The sequence below is a fragment of the Trichomycterus rosablanca genome, chromosome 23 (genome assembly GCF_030014385.1).
Source record: "Trichomycterus rosablanca isolate fTriRos1 chromosome 23, fTriRos1.hap1, whole genome shotgun sequence".
Classification (NCBI taxonomy): domain Eukaryota; kingdom Metazoa; phylum Chordata; class Actinopteri; order Siluriformes; family Trichomycteridae; genus Trichomycterus; species Trichomycterus rosablanca.
In genome coordinates this window covers 18,835,283-18,854,453 of record NC_086010.1, presented here as the reverse complement: position 1 = coordinate 18,854,453, position 19,171 = coordinate 18,835,283, and the positions used below count along the sequence as shown (strand labels likewise).

Sequence of the window (19,171 nt, the reverse complement as noted above, 5' to 3'; positions counted from 1 at the left end):
GGGAGCATTCGCGAGTTGTTTTCATTAAAACGTTGCTTAAATATCAGAATATAATACATGTGATGACTAAAAGATATTACAAATAGCGGAATAATTGACGGTTGCTGTAGGGGAAAGCACTTGGTTTGATCCACACCGCCCCGAGATTCTTCCAGAAGTAGCCGGCGAGGTGCACACAGCGTCGGGTTGAATGAAATCATCTTAACTTAAAACAAAATCTTTCTAGCTGTGTGTTTCTCGGCTCAAAATGTCCACACTGGGGACTCTCGCCTTCGATGAATATGGAAGGCCTTTTATCATCATCAAGGATCAGGATAAGAAATCGCGTTTGTCGGGCCTTGATGCTCTTAAGGTTGGTACGTTAAAATCAGCGGCTGTGTCCCAAATCGCGTTTTGTTTCCTGTATATGTGCACTATGCAGCCTATGGCATAATGCCTAGTGCTGCATATCTAGTGCACTTTATTAGGGAAAGAAAGCAATTTGGGCAGCAGTATGCTTTGACTGTTGAGATTATTTCTTTTTTTCTTGTTTTTTAAAACTTACGCTACTTGTGTGATTTTATATTAATGTTTAACTCTATAAAGTCGTTTTGATTTAGAAGTCTGGCTTGTTTAAATGATGTCCAGGTTTTTGTTATGTATTAATGATTAGATGTATTATTAGCTTAGCATAGTCGGACCAGCAGCATGTGCATGTGTCTGCTCTGATTTAATGACTGGCAGAAACCCCTAATACAGACCTGTAATCCAATTACACTGATTACCAGCTAACATTTTATTTATTATTTATTATATATTAGTGTTAAACTTGCTTGCTAAATAAAGATCAGCCTGTGTGCGTTTTGCTTTTTCAATATGCTTTATTTTTTTTCTGCATAACGTCGGGTTATGTAGATGTGCAGGATTAGATGTAACTGTGGGGATTTGTGTTCAGCTGCTTATATTCTTGACATGTTGGTGTCCTGTTATTTTAGTCACACATCATGGCAGCAAAGGCGGTCGCCAACACCCTGAAGACTTCACTGGGCCCGAATGGTAAGATACAGCAGCACAATGCCATATAAGGCTGAAAATACATTTCTTTCTAAGATTTATTTTATGGATGGACCTTTATGGTTGGTTACAGTAAGAATCCACTGATCTAACATGCTGGAGAATTTTGGATCATATACTGTATTCATATTTTAAAACATTAATTTAAATACCTTAATAAAGTAACCTCACCCACATCTGCAGGACTCGATAAGATGATGGTGGATAAGGATGGTGAAGTGACGGTCACCAACGATGGCGCTACCATCCTTGGCATGATGGATGTGGATCACCAGATCGCCAAGCTCATGGTCGAGCTCTCCAAGTCTCAGGATGATGAAATTGGAGATGGCACCACCGGTGTCGTTGGTAAGATTGAGCATCACTTTGACAAATCAAGTTCATATATTAATTCCTATTTATCCTCCTGGGATTCTGGCTTTTTTTGCTTGTGTGTGTTAATTAATAATAATAATAATTTATAGTTGTGTCTTGTAAACAGGATATAGATGATGTATATGTGTATTTTATAAAGTTTATGAGTTTAAGAACTACAGAGGCTCGATATTCGCTCCATTCTTTTGTCATTTCTTGTGTACAGTCCTTGCCGGAGCTCTTCTGGAGCAGGCAGAGCAGCTCCTGGACAGGGGGATCCACCCCATCCGAATCGCCGATGGCTACGACCAGGCGGCCCGCATCGCCATCCAGCACCTGGATAAGATCGGCGACAGTTTCCCTGTGAACCCCAACAACACCGAGCCCCTGATCCAGACCGCCATGACCACGCTCGGCTCCAAAGTGTAAGCAAAACCTTCGCTTCTATTAATAAAACACTACGAATGTTCTATTTCTTTGTTCTTGATGCTGTGCCGGTGTAATTGGCTGCTTCTGGACTGTTTTTCAGCATCAACCGATGCCACAGGCAGATGGCAGAGATTGCCGTCAACGCCATCCTCACCGTAGCCGACATGGAGAGGAAGGACGTGGACTTTGAGCTCATCAAGATGGAAGGCAAGGTCGGAGGCAAACTGGAGGACACGCAGCTCATCAAAGGTGTCATCGTGGACAAAGAGTTCAGCCATCCTCAGATGCCCAAGGTGCCCTTCATCGTTAGTTTTTCTGTAAACGTATTTTTAAGGAGTGTATGGGGCAGGGGTAGGGCCACAGGGGTGCTGACTTTGGTACAAATCTGATGTGTCTTTAAATTGCCCCTCTATTTATTTGGGCACCTCCAAGATGCTTAATGCTTGATATATAAAGACCAATTTGCGGTATTGCCACTATTTCTGCTGTTTGGCTGATCATGTGATGAAAAATGAGAGCATCACACTGGGAGAATCTCTTCTCAGAACGAGCAATGAAAGTGTTGCTGTAACAGTTTTTTTATGTACAGGTATTGAAGGACACGAAGATCGCCATCCTGACCTGCCCGTTTGAGCCCCCCAAGCCTAAAACCAAGCACAAGCTGGACGTCACCTCGGTGGAGGATTACAAAGCTCTGCAGAAGTACGAGAAGGAGAAGTTCCAGGAGATGATCCAGCAGGTCAGTAGGCACATGCGTGCATTAATTTCGCAGTATGTAAATATCGTATATCCTAATGTGTTCATGAATGTGTTTTTATAACAGGTGAAGGAGAACGGTGCCAACCTTGCCATTTGCCAGTGGGGTTTCGATGACGAGGCGAATCACCTGCTGCTGCAGCACGAGCTGCCGGCTGTACGCTGGGTCGGAGGACCCGAGATCGAGGTCGGCTCATGAACCTTATTTATGCATTTATTTCATTTTAAATAGAATTTTTTTTTTTTTTAATATCTAATATTTCTAATTGATCAGCTTATCGCCATCGCCACTGGTGGGCGTATTGTGCCACGATTCTGTGAGCTGACCCCGGAGAAACTGGGCAGTGCCGGCCTGGTGAGGGAACTCTGCTTTGGCACCACTAAAGACCACATGCTGGTCATCGAGGAGTGCAAGAACTCCAGAGCTGTTACCATCTTTATCCGTGGAGGAAACAAAATGGTTTGTCCTTTTATTACTTTATTCCCTGGTTGTTCTTTCGGTAATTCTAAATTTAAGAGTTAATTTTGCCATTGATGTTGTTCACACGTTTGCTAATACCTTTGTTTAGATTATTGAGGAGGCGAAGAGGGCGCTGCACGATGCCCTGTGTGTGATCCGTAACCTGGTTCGAGATAACAGGATTGTTTACGGTGGCGGCGCTTCCGAGATCTCTTGTGCGCTTGCTGTGAACGCGGCAGCCGATAAGGTACAGCGCGGCACGGTCACGCCGACATTCTATACAGTCACGCCATAATGTGACCGTTTTTAATGCGAGTTTTGTTCCTGGGCAGTGCCCGTCTCTGGAGCAGTATGCCATGCGGTCGTTTGCCGATGCTCTGGAAGTCATTCCCATGGCGCTGGCGGAGAACAGCGGATTAAACCCCATTCAGACGATGACTGAGGTCAGAGCTCGACAGGTCAACGAAAACAACTCGGCACTGGGAATCGACTGCCAGCGCATGTCCACTAACGGTAGGTGCACTTCATACTGGTCAGAACTACAAATAGTTATGGTTTCAATGGTCCTGGCGTGTTTATGGATTCATTTATTACTGTATTTTTACAGACATGAAGCAGCAGCATGTGATCGAGACCCTGATTGGAAAGAAGCAGCAGATTTCTCTGGCGACACAAGTGGTGAAGATGATCCTGAAAATCGACGATATCAGAAACCCTGGTGAATCTGAAGACTGAACCAGTTTGCAAGCACTCTGATCCTAGTGTTATTTATCATTTGATACTTCGTTCATTCAATGTGTAGAGTTGAAAGAACCATTAAAATGTTCAACCTGGAACGTGAACGCCTCTTGTTTGTTATTTATAAAGCTGTAACGTAAAGTGTGGGCTGGAAATAACACAGTAGTCGTTCACAGAAATAAAAATAAATAGTAATATAGTGCTCATCACTTATTCCTAAGTACTCTCAATTATCCTAGGTGTTTCTTTATATTACCTGCCTTGGATCTGCATTTGCCAGGCTGCACAGCAACATCGCCCCAGAGTTCAGGCCTTGGTTTTGGGGTATTTTCTATGTCTAGTTGTGTTTTTCCATGTCTGAGGGGACTCCTTTGGATACTCCTTCCTTTCAGAAATGAGCAGAAGATTAATGGCTGTTTTAATAAATCATTCAAGATTAACTTTGTCATTTCACTGTACACCAAGGTGCGTAGAAAAACAAAATCACGTGCATTGGGTTCATCGCATATTTAAAATAGAGAGCATATATAAAGCTATGTAGGACTGAAATAGGTACATCAATGGTTACATACATTAATATTCACATGCTGACAAAGTGTCTACAAGCACATCCAGACCAGCAGAAGATCTACTGCAGATCAAATTGCAGATGACTTTAATCCTTGGTGATGAGGTGAGTGTGGCATAACACAGTGCATCAGACCTTTCTGTGCCAGTGAAAGTGCCCATGCTATTAAATCCTGACCAGCGTGGAAAGCACCTAAATGGGCACCGAGCAGGTCACGCTGCAGGATGATCCACCTCGTTAGGTACAGGAGTTGAAGCAGTCTGGGAAGTGGGCACGACTAAATTAAAAGCCTGTGTTTCAATGGTCTTGATGGGTGAGGTGTACGTCTTGGAGACTACTAGCCAATCGCAGTGCAGGAGGCGGGACTTGTCGGAAAACAGGTAGGGGATATGAAATGAAACCACCGCATTTCTGGCGTTTTCAGTTCTGCAGATAAATCAGTTTCTTCCTCTTCGACCAGCACAAGAGTTTTATTTTATTATCCCCTAAATCTCAGTAAAAAAAACTTTAAGGTGAGTAAAATGTAATCGAATCTGATTTAGTAAATCATGCAGCGCTTATCTTAACATGAAATTAACGCAGATTTCTGCAGTTTCACGTAATGCAGGATAATAAAACTAGAACAGATCAAAAACATTTTGCACAAGAATATATATAAGAATAGAGCACTTATGTAGAGAGTTTTATAAAGTTTATGCTTTTTACATGAATTAATTTGGTCTGAATAAAGGTTTTGTCTTAGTAATCAGTATGTAGACTTCTGACCATGAACTTTGAACTATGGTTGTTCTGTATGCCTGCAGCCATAAAAGGTTTTTCCACAACATTTTGTATTGTGCATGTGGGGATTTGTGCCCACGCAGTCAGAAAAGAGCATTTGTAAGGTAAGGCCCTGATGTTAGACTACGTAGAATGGCTGGAATCAGTGTTCCAATTCAGCACATAGGTTTAATTGTAGAAGAGGTCAGGGATCTGTGGAATTCCTCCACACAAAATTCGACCAACCAAGTGTTTGTGATGAAGTAAAAACATAAATCTCTTTTTTTATAAAAGTATTCAGACCCTTCTTCAGTACATGGTCGAAGCCCCTTTGGCTGAAATTACAGCTGCAAGTAATCTTGGATGCGTCTCTACGAACCCGGATTGGGGCAATTTATCCCATTTGTCATGGCACATCCTCTGAAGCGCTGCAAAATTGCATGGTATGTACTGCCATCTTCAGGATCTTTTTCTTTTACATGCTGTTTAGCTAAGTCCAAGCAACCATCATATCCCATTTACTCAACTGTGTCTTCCGTCAAATTCAAGTGCACGAAAGGTCAAGGGGTCTGAATACTTTCTGAATCCACTGTACCTGTAGATTACGTGTTGAGTTTTCACCACTGGTATTTTTACACATGCAGCACACTACAAAATAAAACCTTATTATTATTTTTAGATGGCAAACGAGGCGAGGCCGTGCCCGTGTGATATCGGGGACAGGACGGAGTACGGCAGTCTCGGAGACGAGCTTCAAATCGAGCACATTAAGGCTTACATAGTGAAACCTAAAGAACCAACAGATAAAGCTGTCATTGTAATTCAGGATATTTATGGATGGCAGCTTCCCAACACCAGATACATGGCTGATATGCTGGCCTCCAACGGATATACGTAATTATTTACATTTCTTAAAACTGAATTATTGTACACAGAGGCCGGAATGGTGGCAGAGCTAATAGGGCATCATGTAGTATCATAATCATAATAATAATAATAAACACAATTAAGGTTATTATAAAGTGCATGTGCTTATCAGATTTTTATCTGGATTACAGCGCTGTTTGTCCAGACTTCTTTGTTGGAAAGGAGCCGTGGAGTCCTTCCAGTGACTGGTCAACATTTCAGCAGTGGCTGGAGGACAAAAAACCCACAAACATTAACAAGTAGCATTAATTATTAATCCTTACTTAAATATTAAACATTTAATTGTTCTGTCGTACCATTTTCTCTGTGAGTATCGTGATAATGTTTCTGCGTGCAGGGAGGTGGACGCGGTTTTGAAACACCTAAAGGAACAATGTGGAGCCAAACGGATCGGAGTGGTCGGGTTCTGTTGGGGCGGAGTGGCCACACACTACCTGGCACTGCAGTGTCCAGAAATCAAGGCTGGAGTTTCAGTTTATGGTAATACACTGATTTAAATAATCGAATTGATTTCTATAGCAGTGCCCCCAATCATACACGTGGAAGAATCACAGTAATGCCCACCACTGGTCAGTTTTTATATACCCAGTTTATCTGTGCACTGACCAGAGAGCCTCAGCACATACAGAAGACTACGCTTTTCTCACTGTATTCCTCCACCATTCGTGCCAGCACCTTAATCTTTAGTAAAGCCTCCAAAATACTATGTTTTGCACCATCGTATTACATTTTTGTTTCTCGATTTACATTAGGTTAATATCTATTGTGCCCCCAAATGGTCAGAAACGACCAGGTCATGACACTACGTAAGCTTTTATACTAAAGTAATATGTGGTTTGCAGGGATTATCCGAGAAAAAGAGGATCGTTACGAGCTGAAAAGTCCCACTCTGTTCATCTTCGCCGAGAAGGACGCCGTGATTCCGCTCGAGCAGGTAAATCCTTGTGATGACATTCACAAGAAAATAGCAAATATGCAGAAGACCATAAATCATTTTGTACTTCATTCTTTTCTTATCGAAGGTAACATCGCTCGAGCTGAAACTGAAGGAGAAATGCACCGTCGACTTCCAGGTGAAGATCTTCCCTGATCAGACTCACGGATTCGTGCACCGCCAACGAGAGGATGTTAACGAGACGGACAGACCGCACATTCGGGAAGCTCGCAATGACATGATTAACTGGTTAAATAAGTATGTCTAAAATGAAGCAGGGACCAGTCGGTCATGCAGAATGTTTCATATCAGTGAGGCATCGTTTGCATTTTGAGATACTGCAGAATCAGATGTCTGCCACAAGCCCGATATACGTATACATACAATATATATATGTCAGTATTCCCTCTTATGATTGACTTTAGGTATTTCAGCCAAGTGAGGGTGTGCTAAAGGCCGTGTTATATTAATTATATAAAATAAATAATATGCCTTCAACTTCGTGGCTACAGTTTGTGATTGACTTTCTCCTTCTGTAGCAGAAATTCCCACATACACATTCCAAATTCTTGTGGGAAGAGTGAGGGCAACACATGAATGCCCATGCACTTGGTCCTGGTGTGTCCGGACAGACGGGTCCAGAGGGAGAGATGGATCTTCACCAGCAACACCTAAAGATGTGTAAGAACACATAAAGCTGGACAAAAATATCAGTGACACCTTTATAGCCAATTATTTTAGGAATTTTACCTGTTTTGTTAGCGAACAGTAAAGATCTTGTTGGCTTTTTGTCAGTCACGTGACTAGCAGGAGAAAGTCCAGTTACTTGCTCTGCTTTGATCAAATGGTTTGTTTCCGCGATGAATGAAATATTATACATAATAAGCGCACTTTTAAACGAAATGAATCAGAAACGAGCTTCTTACAAACAGAAATAAAAGGCACCGCTGGGATTCGAACCCAGGATCTCCTGTTTACTAGACAGGCGCTTTAACCAACTAAGCCACGGCGCCGCGTGCGTGACAAGGCGGCAGCACGAGCTTACGTCATCTATCGAACCGCCAAAAATTCAAATCCTTTAAAAGTTTTAACGGTTTTAACGGTTAACTTTGAGCGACGCCGTTGAACAGCAGATACTGAGGAGAAAGTGAAGCTAAAGATTATTTAACTAAATTATAACAACGACGGATTTTAAACTAAACTGATTAAAATAGAAACTTTGTTTACATCGATTTAAAAGATTATTAATAGAGTGTTGTCTTTATTAAGAGCTGTGAGTGTTAAATAATACTATTTTCTAATGATTCTTCTGGCATTTCACCTTAATTTTGTTACAATTAGTCCAACAACGTTCTTCATCCACTCAGTTACTTCTAAAATTAATTTCTAATCAATTTCTTTTTGTCTTATTACCAATTAAAGACCAAAACTACAGGTCGTGTGGTAAAATATGTAGTTTTTTCATGTGCAAATCTTGAATACATGCACAAATCGAGAGTATCTGAGTAAATATCAGAGTAAAAGTTTAAATAAATGTCAATAAAACTATTGAAAGTCAACTGATTTTGATGGATGGAGAGCATCTTTAACTTGTGATGATTTTAGTTTGGTGCCTACCTGTTGGGAAAAACATTAGTGATTTAAACAGTACAGACCTGAATGTTTGACCCCCGCCAGTCAGGGACTCAGGATGGCTGTTATGCAGCTTAAAGTACCTTAAAGAAGTTTTATTTTTGCACTATGATTATTAATCTGACAAAGGAATGCAAATCTACACGATCAACATCTAAAATGTTTGTGTGACACACACGGCTATGATGTCCTGTTTATACACACATATCGGCTAATCCCATCTAGCAATACTATAAATAATACTTCCAATAATTCAAAACTGTTTTGACATATTAGTAAAAACTATATTTTTCAATATCCAATAAGTAAACACGGCTCAGCTGGCACCTCATACACTGGTGATGTTTTTGTACAAGAAACGACTCGGACAAATTAAATAAGAACATTTATTTCAGGAAAGAAATTACAAAGTCTTAAAATAGCAGTAAACATCAGATCACATATTACTAAATATTTTAGCAATCTGATCATCTTAATGCTCCGGTAAAGTTAAGATACAGGGCTATTATTTCTTCATTGGATCAGTTTCATCAGGTTATTCTGCAGAGGGATAAATGTGACAAGGTTAAGAATCTAAATCATGTACAGCTGCTCAGTAGAAACCTTGTCAGACTGTATTTTGGTATATTTATGTACATGACACTGACAATGGGTTGTAAAAATGGAAAAAGTTTTGAGACACAAGGAGGTGAATCAGTATTTGAGGAAGTTCAACCCAGTGCTTTGTTATAAAATCAATACACATAAAAAGATGGATGCCAGAACGAACATTTCCAGACAATACTTTTGGTTTACCAAGAAAACGAACCATTTGTCATCTCAACATCAAGATTCGTTGTTCCATGATTTACTTACCACTTCATCCTGGATCGGGTCACGGTGGGTCTGGCTGTCGAGAATCATCAGAACGTGGTATGAACACATAAAAGCACCATTGCTTCCATTTACCACCAGAGAGTCAATAAAGACCATCTAGCAACATCCTAGAAATAGTTTGAAAAAACTGCTCAAACACCTGAAATTATTCCTACATTAAAATGTTCAGTAATTCATCAAGAAACTTATTATTACTACCAATATTATTAATTTTGCAGGTGTTTTTGTGAAGATTGTAAAAGTACAAAAGTGTTAAAAATAATCAGTATTTTATGTGTTGCCTTGATTGACGATTACTGTAAATGTCACGTTCGTTTACTGTAATGATTAAAACATGAATGTGACTCATGTTCTTACTGAGATGGAGTTCATCATTATTTAGTTTTATTTCCTACAATGATTCACAGATGGAAGAACAAGAAAACAAACCAAAAACGTCCATGCATGTTTGCTGTTGGTTAAAAGCAGAAGTGTCAGTTTTTAATAATGGAAAAGCTGGTGGAACCTCACGAGAAAACTGGAGCCAAATGAAACAAAGCAGCATGTCAAATGGATTTCATCAGTTTATTGCACAGCTTGTGTGTAATGATTGATGATGTTTTAATAACACATTTCTCACATAATACCTGGTACATGTACTTGGAGCTGTTTGAATTTTACAGTCTGTATTTTTTGGCCAGTCTGGCCAGTCAGTAGTGCTAAAAACATGCTGCCCTAAATCAGAGCAATACTTTAACTTACATTAATTAGAGTTTAAAAGAAGAAGAAAAAATATTAGAAATGTATAAATATGAGATATAACCATAAAATTAAGAGTTAATTGTCTAACCTGAACAGGACAGTAACTGCAATAATATTGTGGCCATTTTCTTGATGTACAAACAGTTTATGGTTTAGAGGTGGATAAAAAGTGCTTGGCTATAAATCCAAAATCCAAGTGCGTACAAAAGTGGGGCATTTAAAGCAAACACTTAGTGGAAACGGAGTGATCAAGACAACCCACCTCAAGGCTGGAGTTCAGATCCGAACCCCACTAGCAGACGTCAGTTCACGTTTGGAAATTTTACATGAAAATGAGATTTGTGGCAGAAAAGATAAAGAGGATTGTGCTTGTTTAATATTCAGGTCGGTACAGAAAGTACCTCACGTAACCCGTGTGTGTGTGTCAACATGTGATGGACTGGTGTGCTGTCCAGGGCATGTTTCAAACATGTACCACTCAGATTTTTCAGGTGGCACCGGACCCACCGGAGCCCTGATCGGGATGAAGAGGTTACTAAAATCTACATACACGATACATTTCATATTGGCTCATGGATTCATTCATTTAAATTCTTTTAAACTGGCTTTAGCGTGAGGACTTAAATATTAAACAAATGAAAGCTGCCGTATACAAACCCAAGTGCTCGAAAAAGTTGGGACATTTTTTAAAAACCTGATTTGTTAATTCTCTTGAACCTGTTTTATTGACAAAAGAAAATTTGAAGTTGTTTTCATTTTGAAACCTTCCACAATGAGCGTGTGAATTGGTAACAGGTGAGGGAATCATGATCGGGCATGAAAGAATCAGTCTGTACAAGCAAATGTGAGTCGTGGCTAACCACTGTGTTCCAAACTTCATGAAAAAATTATCAATCAGCTAAAAGAGAGCCAAGATTATTTCAGCAAGACGATGCCAGGGTGGCTTTGTTGAGAAAGAGTGCATGCGCTCGACTGGCCTGCCTGCAGGTCACTGAAAATGTACGGTGGGTCATGAATCAGATGGACTATTTAGCAGCTGAGCCTCAAGTCTCAACAGTATCAAGCGTCGTTGATGGGAACGGTGACGGAACACAATGGAAAAACACGCTGACAAACACTTTTATCATTTAAATAAAAGTTCAAGAGGATTAAATCTCAGAAATTGGGTTTGTATAGAACATCTTTATGAAATACTAAAGACTTCTGGTTTTCTTTAAGAAGACGTTAATGGCGGGAACGTCTCGGGACAGGTCGAGAAACAACATGAGACGATCCCGTCAGGATCTGCTCCTCACACATCAGTCTTAAGACTTTTTTGGCATGTTGTCACCTTGAAATGAAAAAAAAAAAAAATGCAGATCTGCTTTAGCCCTTTTACGTAATGAAACGAAACAAGAATAAAACGATGAAAAACAGCAGCTGGTTCGTCCTGGTGGAAACGACACTCGTCTCCACCGGGTTAATAAATTATAGTGTAATAAATTATAGGATAAATGCAGAAGTTTGGGGAAATAAAGATATAAATAAGTACGTGTAGACTTTCCTTCACTCTCCTGCCATCGTTCGCCAACGCTGAAGGACCAGTGTTATTGCCGAGCGGTGAGGAAAAGCCTCTGGAGTGCAACATGGAATCGACGCTGGTGTTACCGTTATAATAACCACCGCATTCCGTCCGTTCAATCTTCCACGGTTAGGAAGATTGAAGTTTGACATCGAGACAAACTCTTACTCGTGTAAAAACAGAACAACACAGATAAGCTGGTATTTTTTCCACCTGGAGAGATTTGTTCGGTTGCTCATATGTGCAGCGGATTGCATCAGGTTTACGCTGTGTGTGTGTGTGTGTGTGTGTGTGTGTGTGTGTGTACAAAACTTCCTCAAACACTATTGAACAAAATGAATGGAACAGAACAATTTGGGGTGAAAACGAAGACGTTGCGATCGTACAAGACGTTACAAATACAAAACGGACTGAAACGTGTGCAGCCAAATGAAGGACGAATCTAATAATGAAAAGATTTGATCTTAATCAGCAGTATCAACCCCCCCCCCCCTCCCCACCCCACCCCAAAACTTATTTAGCTAAATTGTCCAATTTTTCTCACTTTAAATAAGCACTGGCCTACAGTTTAAAATCAGCAGGTTATTAGATCTAAACCTAGTATCTAATATTTGTTCGCGAACGTCTGCGTTTCTCCTCGACCCGGTTGAGGCGTAAAAACCCGAAAACGCACCCTCAGCTGCAGCGCTTCATGTGTTCCAGTACGTACTCGGGGAAGTGCAGGCTGCACACCTGAAGGCCGTCCAGTTTGCAAGGCATCCTGGGGTACTCGTCCTCCTTCCACTTGTTCTCCTCGGGGTCGAAGGTCAGTATGGAGTCGCTATAGTGGCCGTTGTAGCACAGCCCGCCCAGCACCATGATCTGTTTGTCCAGCACCGCCACGCCGTGCCCGCTCCTCCCGATGGGCATGGAGGCCAGGATGGTCCACTCGTCCGTCTCCGGACTGTAGACCTCCGTGGAAGGGCAGCCCTGGGACTCGAACGATGCCCTCAGGATGACGCACACCCCTCCGAAGACGTACAGCTTCCCGTTGTGCGAGATCATCTTGTGGAAGCAGCGCGCGTAGTTCATCTTGGATTTATTCTCCCAGCAGTTGGTGAGGATGGGATTGCGGCGCGTGCGGTGCTCGGACGCGCCCTCGCGCTCGGGATCGAACACGCACACCTGCTTGGACGTAGAGGACGACGTGATGCCGCCGGTGATGTAGAGCTTCCCGTTCAACACCGTGCCCTCGTGGCCGTACTTGTTCACCGGATACGGGTCGACGAACTCCCACTTGTCCTCGGCGATGTCGTAGCGCTCGGTGGAGTAAAACGTCTCGTCGCGCGTCCGACCCGCGACGGCGTAGATGAACTTCCCGATCACGCCCACCGCGAACTCCGACCTCGGGACGGACATGTCGGCCATCCTCAGCCAGGAGTTCTGTCTCGGGTCGTAGCGGTAAACCTTGGAGGACGCGTGGAACTCGCCGTCCGGCCCCAGCTCCTCGCCGCCCAGCAGGAAGGCGAAATTGTTCACGATGGCCAGGCAGTCGGGTCGGAGCGGCACCTGCGGGCCGTCCAGTTCCCACCAGACCTTGGGCCGGTGCAGGAGCAGAATTTTGCTGTTGACCATGCTGTGGCCGATCATCCCCCTGAACACGGAGGTCTGGGGCCGGACCGAGCGGATCCGGTTGGATTTGCTGTCGGCTAACGGCTGTTCGTTCACCGAGTGGAAGTAGTTCAGCGCCTGGTCCACTTCCTGCCTCAGCTGGCGGGAGTAGCGGTAAAACTCCGAGGTTTTTACCTGCGGAATAAATCAGAAACATGAGATGCTGTTATGATTCCCGTCAATTCCCGTCATCATTAATAAACTGTAACACTTGTGATGTTGTGCGCATTTCTAAACACCAGCAGGAGTCTTGAGCGGTCAGTCTTTGGTTAATTGGTTATTATAATGATTATTTCCCCACTTTTATTATTATTAATTCATTATAATGATTATTTCCCCACTGTCCTAACTTTTAAGCTCAATTCACCGTACCCTCTGGCGACTCGCTGGCTAGCACAGGCTTCCTCTAACGCATCCGAAGCCATCCGTTCACAAACCACACGTTACCTTTTCGAACGCTTGCGTCGGCGTCATGAGTCCAAAGCGCAGGTTCTGCACCACCGTGTCCGTGTGTCTCCAGCGGCGCCGGTCGTGCCTGAGCCAGGCCTGCACCGCCTCGTAGAGCTCGATCTCCGGAAAGCGACTGAGCCGCTCGCTGCTCAGAGACACCACCAGCTTCTCCAGGCTCAGGTAGGACAGGAAGTCCGGCCTGGCCATCAGGGGCACGAAGTTCTCCAGTAGGAAGGCGTCCAGTCGCTCCTGCACGCCCTCCACGGTCACGCTGAAGTCGTCCAGCAGCCTCATGACCTCGGCGCAGTTCTCCAGGCAGACCTTGGCCAGCAAGAAGGAGCAGCAGAACTCCACGGCCTCGGTGAGCTGCACGTACATGGCCGCCTGCAGGATCTCCTGCACCGTGGTCATGCTGAGCTCCAGCGAGCCGTAGTACATGAAGCGGAGGACGTGGCCGAAGCCGGCCGCCGTCAGCCCCTTCATGTGGATCTTGTCCTGATCTCGCTCCCGCATGTCCGCCGTGAACATGACCCGGAAGTAGTCGCTCTGTGTGGCCAGGAGGGCCTTGTGGGCCTGAAAGTGGTGCTCCTCGATCAGCAGGGTCACGTCCAGCAGGAGGCGCTCCTCGTACAGGGCTCGGAAGCCCGACGACACGCTCCCGTCGTGCACCTGGGACAGGTACACCTCGACGTCCCCAGCCATCAGGCACCTGCAAAACAAAACCAAGGGTTCAGAACATGGATCCGTGTGTGCCAGGATTCCAAACTGTCCCTCATCTGCTGTGTTATATAAACACCACCCAGAGATTCAAGAGTCCGAGGTGTGCTGGAATCATGGTGTAAACTAAGGAGCTGCTCACAAAAGCTTAGAGAGATTTATTATTTATTTATTTATTTATTTATTAGGATTCTAACGTCACGTTCAGCTCAAGTTTCTAATATCAAACGCAGTCATGGATAATTTCGTATCTCCAGTTCAGCTCACTTGCACGTCTCTGTACTGTGGGAGGAAACCCACACAGACACGGGGAGAACATGCAAACTCCACACAGAAAGGACCCGGGAATCGAACCCAGGACCTTCCTGCTGTGAGGCGACGGTGCTACCCGAGGTGATCAATACAATGCACCAAAATAATGCTGCGTCAGGTACAAGAAGAGTTCCAAGATCTTGAGCGTTCCCACAGACACCATGGTGAGTATTGTCCAGGCGTTCCAAACTTGCGTGAAAGCCCAGAATGTGGTCCAGAGGCCTCGGAGATCTCGTCAGGACGACGACACGCTTCTGCTCCATAAAACCGAGATTATCGAAGCTGAAAAACATGCTGGTTGTGAAAAACAGCTTGAAGAACATTCACACCTCAGCAAGCTGGGTTGTGATTCCAAGAGCTAACTCTGCAACGTCATGAACACTCTCACACTCACACACACACACACACACACACTGCGCACTCACCTCTGATTGGCCACGGGCATGTCACAGGAGGGTGTCCGAGCCAATCAGAGGACAGCGGCCCTTAGCGTCCGTAGAGAAATAAAAGCTCTTTCCTGACGAGGTTCACCTGAACGACAAGTCAACACATATTCATCTGAATGACATCAAGACATCGTGCCCCGCCCAAACCGAGTGTGTGTCAATCCACTGACGGGTCTGAGGATGGATTATAGATCAATTAAATCTCTAGAAGAGTTCTCAGGGTTTTCTGGTGGGTATGGGTGTGGTTATTGAACATGAGATAAATAATTAATTAATCATTGGTTGTGGTAAATGAATGTAAACAAATTGAACCAAAAAAGCAACGACATCTTCCTCAGTTATTCTATTAAACAGTGACAGTATACTGTCTGAACAATTAAGGGTTAAGGGCCTTGCTCAAGGGCCCAACAGTGGCAACCTGGCAGTGGTGGGGCTTGAACCGGCGACCTTTCGATTACTAGTCCAGCACCTTAACCACTAGGCTACAACTATCTCTAACTGAAACGAAATGTTCCAATCAGACTCGATTGGCTGTGTCTGAGGGTGCGAGGGTCGAAGGGATTCCTCACTGCTGCTGCAACTGCGGCCTCTGCTGGAGAGAGCGGTGCACGACTCTCCGAACGCCTTGCTGCTCTCCGTTTGGAGAAAAGCCAATAGCAAAGGTACACGTGTCCTGAAGGAGCGTGCAGATTTTGTATAGGACGGTAGGACTGTATAGGTTGGAACAGAAGCAAACATCTTGCTGATGAAATGAAAACAGATGACACGTGCGTGAGTGCCGTTTTGTTTCGGGTCGCTCGTTGCCGGTACCTTTTGGAGGCGGCGTGGCCGGTCGGCGGCTTGGTTGTCAGTGTGCCGAGAGGACGCTCACATTTCCTTTGCTTGTGTTTCCCCTGTTCTAACGTGCGAGAAACAGAGCGATTTTACTGAAGTGACGGCGCACACACTCCCACCCACAGACCTCACGAGGAGTGAAAACACACCGACACCTTATTAACGACTAAATTATTACGTAACATTAAAGTAAACACGATCCACTAGAGACCTGGAGGCGCGCTAAAACGTGCAAAGTCTGGAGCCGAGAGTGCTCCGTTATTAAACACGCCGTGTTTCTGTGCACATTTTCTGTGATCTTAACACTAAAGTAGAATTAAAATATGAATAAAAGAGCTTTTAAATACGCTGCAATGAATATTAATGTCAGAGGAGAAGCAGCAGTGGAAAAGGCTTTAATGGAATTATCTTTTGCCTTGTACCCCATTTATCATCCGATAGAGACCCTAATAAACCCCCACTGACCAGACGTTCTTTTGGGGTGATTTATGGACCATTCTGAGCAATGACTATAACACAGTAATGACAGTAATGTAGTGAGTGTAGCAGGTGCAGCAGTGTTGTTAGGGTGCCCTTTTTATTAGGAACACATGCCCCGTTAGCCCTGGCTGTAGGTTGACGGATAGAGACACTTTCTGATCGCAGGATGCTTGATAATTAGTATCTGTAATATGTTATGTACATTATGTATAAGTGTTATTATTATTATATGAGAATAATTATAATTTATATATATAATATAACTAATAATCAGACTATATGTATGTAAACAGATTATTATAAGCCAGATATGAAGACAGGTTTCTTAATATCAATAAAGGTAACAGGAGAGATAAAATCTTAGTGCTAAGACACAGATAAATAGATGTATATTATTAGTAATAATTATAATTATTAATAAAGTAGATTAAAGGCATAAAATATCAGTGGTTAGGTTGTATATAGATGAAAGGATAATCATTATCAGGGATATATTATATACAGGTGTATTATTAATATTATTAGGATTATTATAGACAATAAACTGGATGTAATGTCTCAGTAAAGATGATGTGCGTAGATAGATAGATGAGTATTTCTAACATTTTATATATAGATACAGTATTATTAACATTATTATTAAATATATGTAAACAGATCATCAGGAATATCTTACACATTATGTGCAGGTTATTATTATTATTACTATTATTGCTATTATTACTGTTATTATTATCATGATCAAACTGGGGAATAAAAGGAATTTAATTTTAGTAATGAGACTAAATGTAGATAAACATAAGTATAATATACTTAGATACTTATATATTATTGTATAAGTACTTTACATGCACATGTGTTATTATTATTGTATAATTACTATTGTTGTTATTAGTAATGAGACTGAATGCAGGTAAATAGATTATATTACATACAGGTGTGTTATTATTGTTATTACTGTTCTTGTTATTATTATTATTATTACTATTACTACTACTATTATTATAATTATTATCATTACTGTTCTTGTTATTATTATTATTATTATTGTTATTACTATTACTAATACTACTACTATTATTATTATTATTATCATTATTATTATTATTACTATTACTATTACTACTACTACTATTATTTATTTATTTTTTATTATTGTTGTTATTATTATTATTATTACTATTACTACTACTACTATTATTATTATTATTATTACTGTTCTTGTTATTATTATTATTATTATTATTATTATTATTGTTGTTATTACTATTACTACTACTATTATTATTATTATTGTTATTGTTACTATTACTACTACTATTATTATTATTATTATTACTGTTCTTGTTATTATTATTATTATTACTATTACTACTACTTTTTTTATTATTATTATTGTTATTATTATTATTACTATTACTACTATTATTATTATTATTGTTACTGTTCTTGTTATTATTATTATTATTATTATTACTGTTCTTGTTATTATTATTATTACTATTACTACTATTATTATTATTATTATTATTACTACTGTTCTTGTTATTATTATTATTATTATTACTATTACTACTATTATTATTTTTATTATTATTATTGTTATTATTATTATTACTATTACTATTACTACTATTATTATTTTTATTATTATTATTGTTATTATTATTATTACTATTACTATTACTATTACTACTATTATTATTATTATTACTATTACTACTATTATTATTTTTATTATTATTATTGTTATAAGTGATTAGCTTGAATGCAGGTAAACAGATTAAATCAGTTACACCTTCTGCACAGTTTAGTCACTATTAAAGAGAATAAAAGTGATTTCACACCTCAGCAATAAGACTACATGCTATTAAACAGATTATAATGATGAATAAATGTAGTTTATATGAAGGTTTATCAGAATTAAAGTGAATTAAAGGGATTTGTATACCCCGGCGATGAGACTCGACACAGCCGCGTTTGGACCACTGAGTCCGGGATCCTTCAGACATGGAGACCCGCTGATGTCGCGTCACACACACGGCGCGCACACACACACACCCATCATCCGCGCTAACAGCCCGCCGGCAGCCGGTCCGTCCGCATCATCTCTACTCCATCAATCCACCATGAATCCTCCATTACTGCTCCTACAGGCGCCACATTCTGCTCATCCACAGCCTCCTCCAACACTGCCGAGAGGCCATATTATTGCCTGCACTGACGTCACTTCCTGCAGGAGAGCCGGCTGAACGGAAGTGGAGGAGTCCGGAGTGCAGAGCAGAACCAGGCTTCAGTCAGAACTGATGGTTTCTTTTTAGTTTTATTTATTTATTTCATTTGGTAGCACTAGGAGACTCTTTACTTGCCTGTCTGTCTTGTTTTGGAAGGAATACAGAGTACATTTGGTAGCCCCCAGTATATGTGTGAAGTCAGTTTGGCATGTTCTCCCCATGTTTGTGTGGGTCACCATCAGATTGATGATTGTGGCGAC

General features: G+C 41.6%; 3 protein-coding genes and 1 non-coding gene across 6 annotated transcripts; 2 read left to right on the top strand and 2 right to left on the bottom strand.

Annotated features, from left to right (window-relative positions):
* The first annotated feature begins 133 nt into the window (after positions 1–133).
* On the top strand, positions 134–3,888 carry cct5 (chaperonin containing TCP1, subunit 5 (epsilon)). Its single transcript, XM_062985712.1, has 11 exons — positions 134–352; positions 975–1,035; positions 1,237–1,401; positions 1,634–1,832; positions 1,937–2,129; positions 2,426–2,575; positions 2,660–2,779; positions 2,867–3,052; positions 3,162–3,299; positions 3,385–3,565; positions 3,660–3,888. The coding sequence occupies exons 1-11, from the start codon at positions 248–250 to the stop codon at positions 3,785–3,787; spliced, it is 1,626 nt and encodes a 541-aa protein (XP_062841782.1). The 5' UTR covers positions 134–247; the 3' UTR covers positions 3,788–3,888.
* An 875-nt stretch (positions 3,889–4,763) lies between these two features.
* On the top strand, positions 4,764–7,476 carry cmbl (carboxymethylenebutenolidase homolog (Pseudomonas)). Of its 2 annotated transcripts, XM_062985285.1 has the most exons (7): positions 4,776–4,870; positions 5,412–5,560; positions 5,797–6,011; positions 6,176–6,283; positions 6,382–6,524; positions 6,887–6,978; positions 7,067–7,476. In XM_062985285.1, the coding sequence occupies exons 2-7, from the start codon at positions 5,558–5,560 to the stop codon at positions 7,244–7,246; spliced, it is 741 nt and encodes a 246-aa protein (XP_062841355.1). In that variant the 5' UTR covers positions 4,776–4,870; positions 5,412–5,557; the 3' UTR covers positions 7,247–7,476. The 2 variants fall into 2 exon arrangements, with proteins under 2 accessions (XP_062841356.1, XP_062841355.1); XM_062985286.1 differs by lacking the exon at positions 5,412–5,560 and having other exon boundaries at positions 4,764–4,870.
* Positions 7,477–7,917: 441 nt separating this feature from the next.
* trnat-agu (transfer RNA threonine (anticodon AGU)) lies at positions 7,918–7,991 on the bottom strand. Its single transcript has one exon. It is a non-coding gene; the product is annotated as a tRNA-Thr (tRNA).
* Positions 7,992–8,982: 991 nt separating this feature from the next.
* Positions 8,983–18,885, bottom strand: klhl15 (kelch-like family member 15). Of its 2 annotated transcripts, none has more exons than XM_062985284.1 (5): positions 18,629–18,885; positions 15,343–15,448; positions 13,886–14,597; positions 12,498–13,573; positions 8,983–9,150 (listed from the first exon to the last, which is right to left on the bottom strand). In XM_062985284.1, exons 2-5 carry the CDS (start codon positions 15,360–15,362, stop codon positions 9,141–9,143), a joined length of 1,818 nt encoding a protein of 605 aa, XP_062841354.1. In that variant the 5' UTR covers positions 15,363–15,448; positions 18,629–18,885; the 3' UTR covers positions 8,983–9,140. The 2 variants fall into 2 exon arrangements, with proteins under 2 accessions (XP_062841354.1, XP_062841353.1); XM_062985283.1 differs by having other exon boundaries at positions 9,132–9,150; positions 12,462–13,573.
* Positions 18,886–19,171: the final 286 nt, after the last annotated feature.

Excerpts from the sequence above, each read along its gene's own strand:
- cmbl (XM_062985285.1), top strand. Across the intron at positions 6,525-6,886 it reads GGCTGGAGTTTCAGTTTATG|GGATTATCCGAGAAAAAGAG; the intron begins GTAATACACTGA and ends TGTGGTTTGCAG. Across the intron at positions 6,979-7,066 it reads CCGTGATTCCGCTCGAGCAG|GTAACATCGCTCGAGCTGAA; the intron begins GTAAATCCTTGT and ends TTCTTATCGAAG.
- cct5 (XM_062985712.1), top strand. The coding sequence starts at position 248 with ATGTCCACACTGGGGACTCTCGCCTTCGATGAATATGGAAGGCCTTTT. Across the intron at positions 353-974 it reads CGGGCCTTGATGCTCTTAAG|TCACACATCATGGCAGCAAA; the intron begins GTTGGTACGTTA and ends CTGTTATTTTAG. Across the intron at positions 3,300-3,384 it reads TGAACGCGGCAGCCGATAAG|TGCCCGTCTCTGGAGCAGTA; the intron begins GTACAGCGCGGC and ends GTTCCTGGGCAG.
- klhl15 (XM_062985283.1), bottom strand. The coding sequence starts at position 15,362 with ATGCCCGTGGCCAATCAGAG. Across the intron at positions 14,598-15,342 it reads ATGCCCGTGGCCAATCAGAG|GTGCCTGATGGCTGGGGACG; the intron begins GTGAGTGCGCAG and ends TTTGTTTTGCAG. Across the intron at positions 13,574-13,885 it reads CGACGCAAGCGTTCGAAAAG|GTAAAAACCTCGGAGTTTTA; the intron begins GTAACGTGTGGT and ends TTTATTCCGCAG.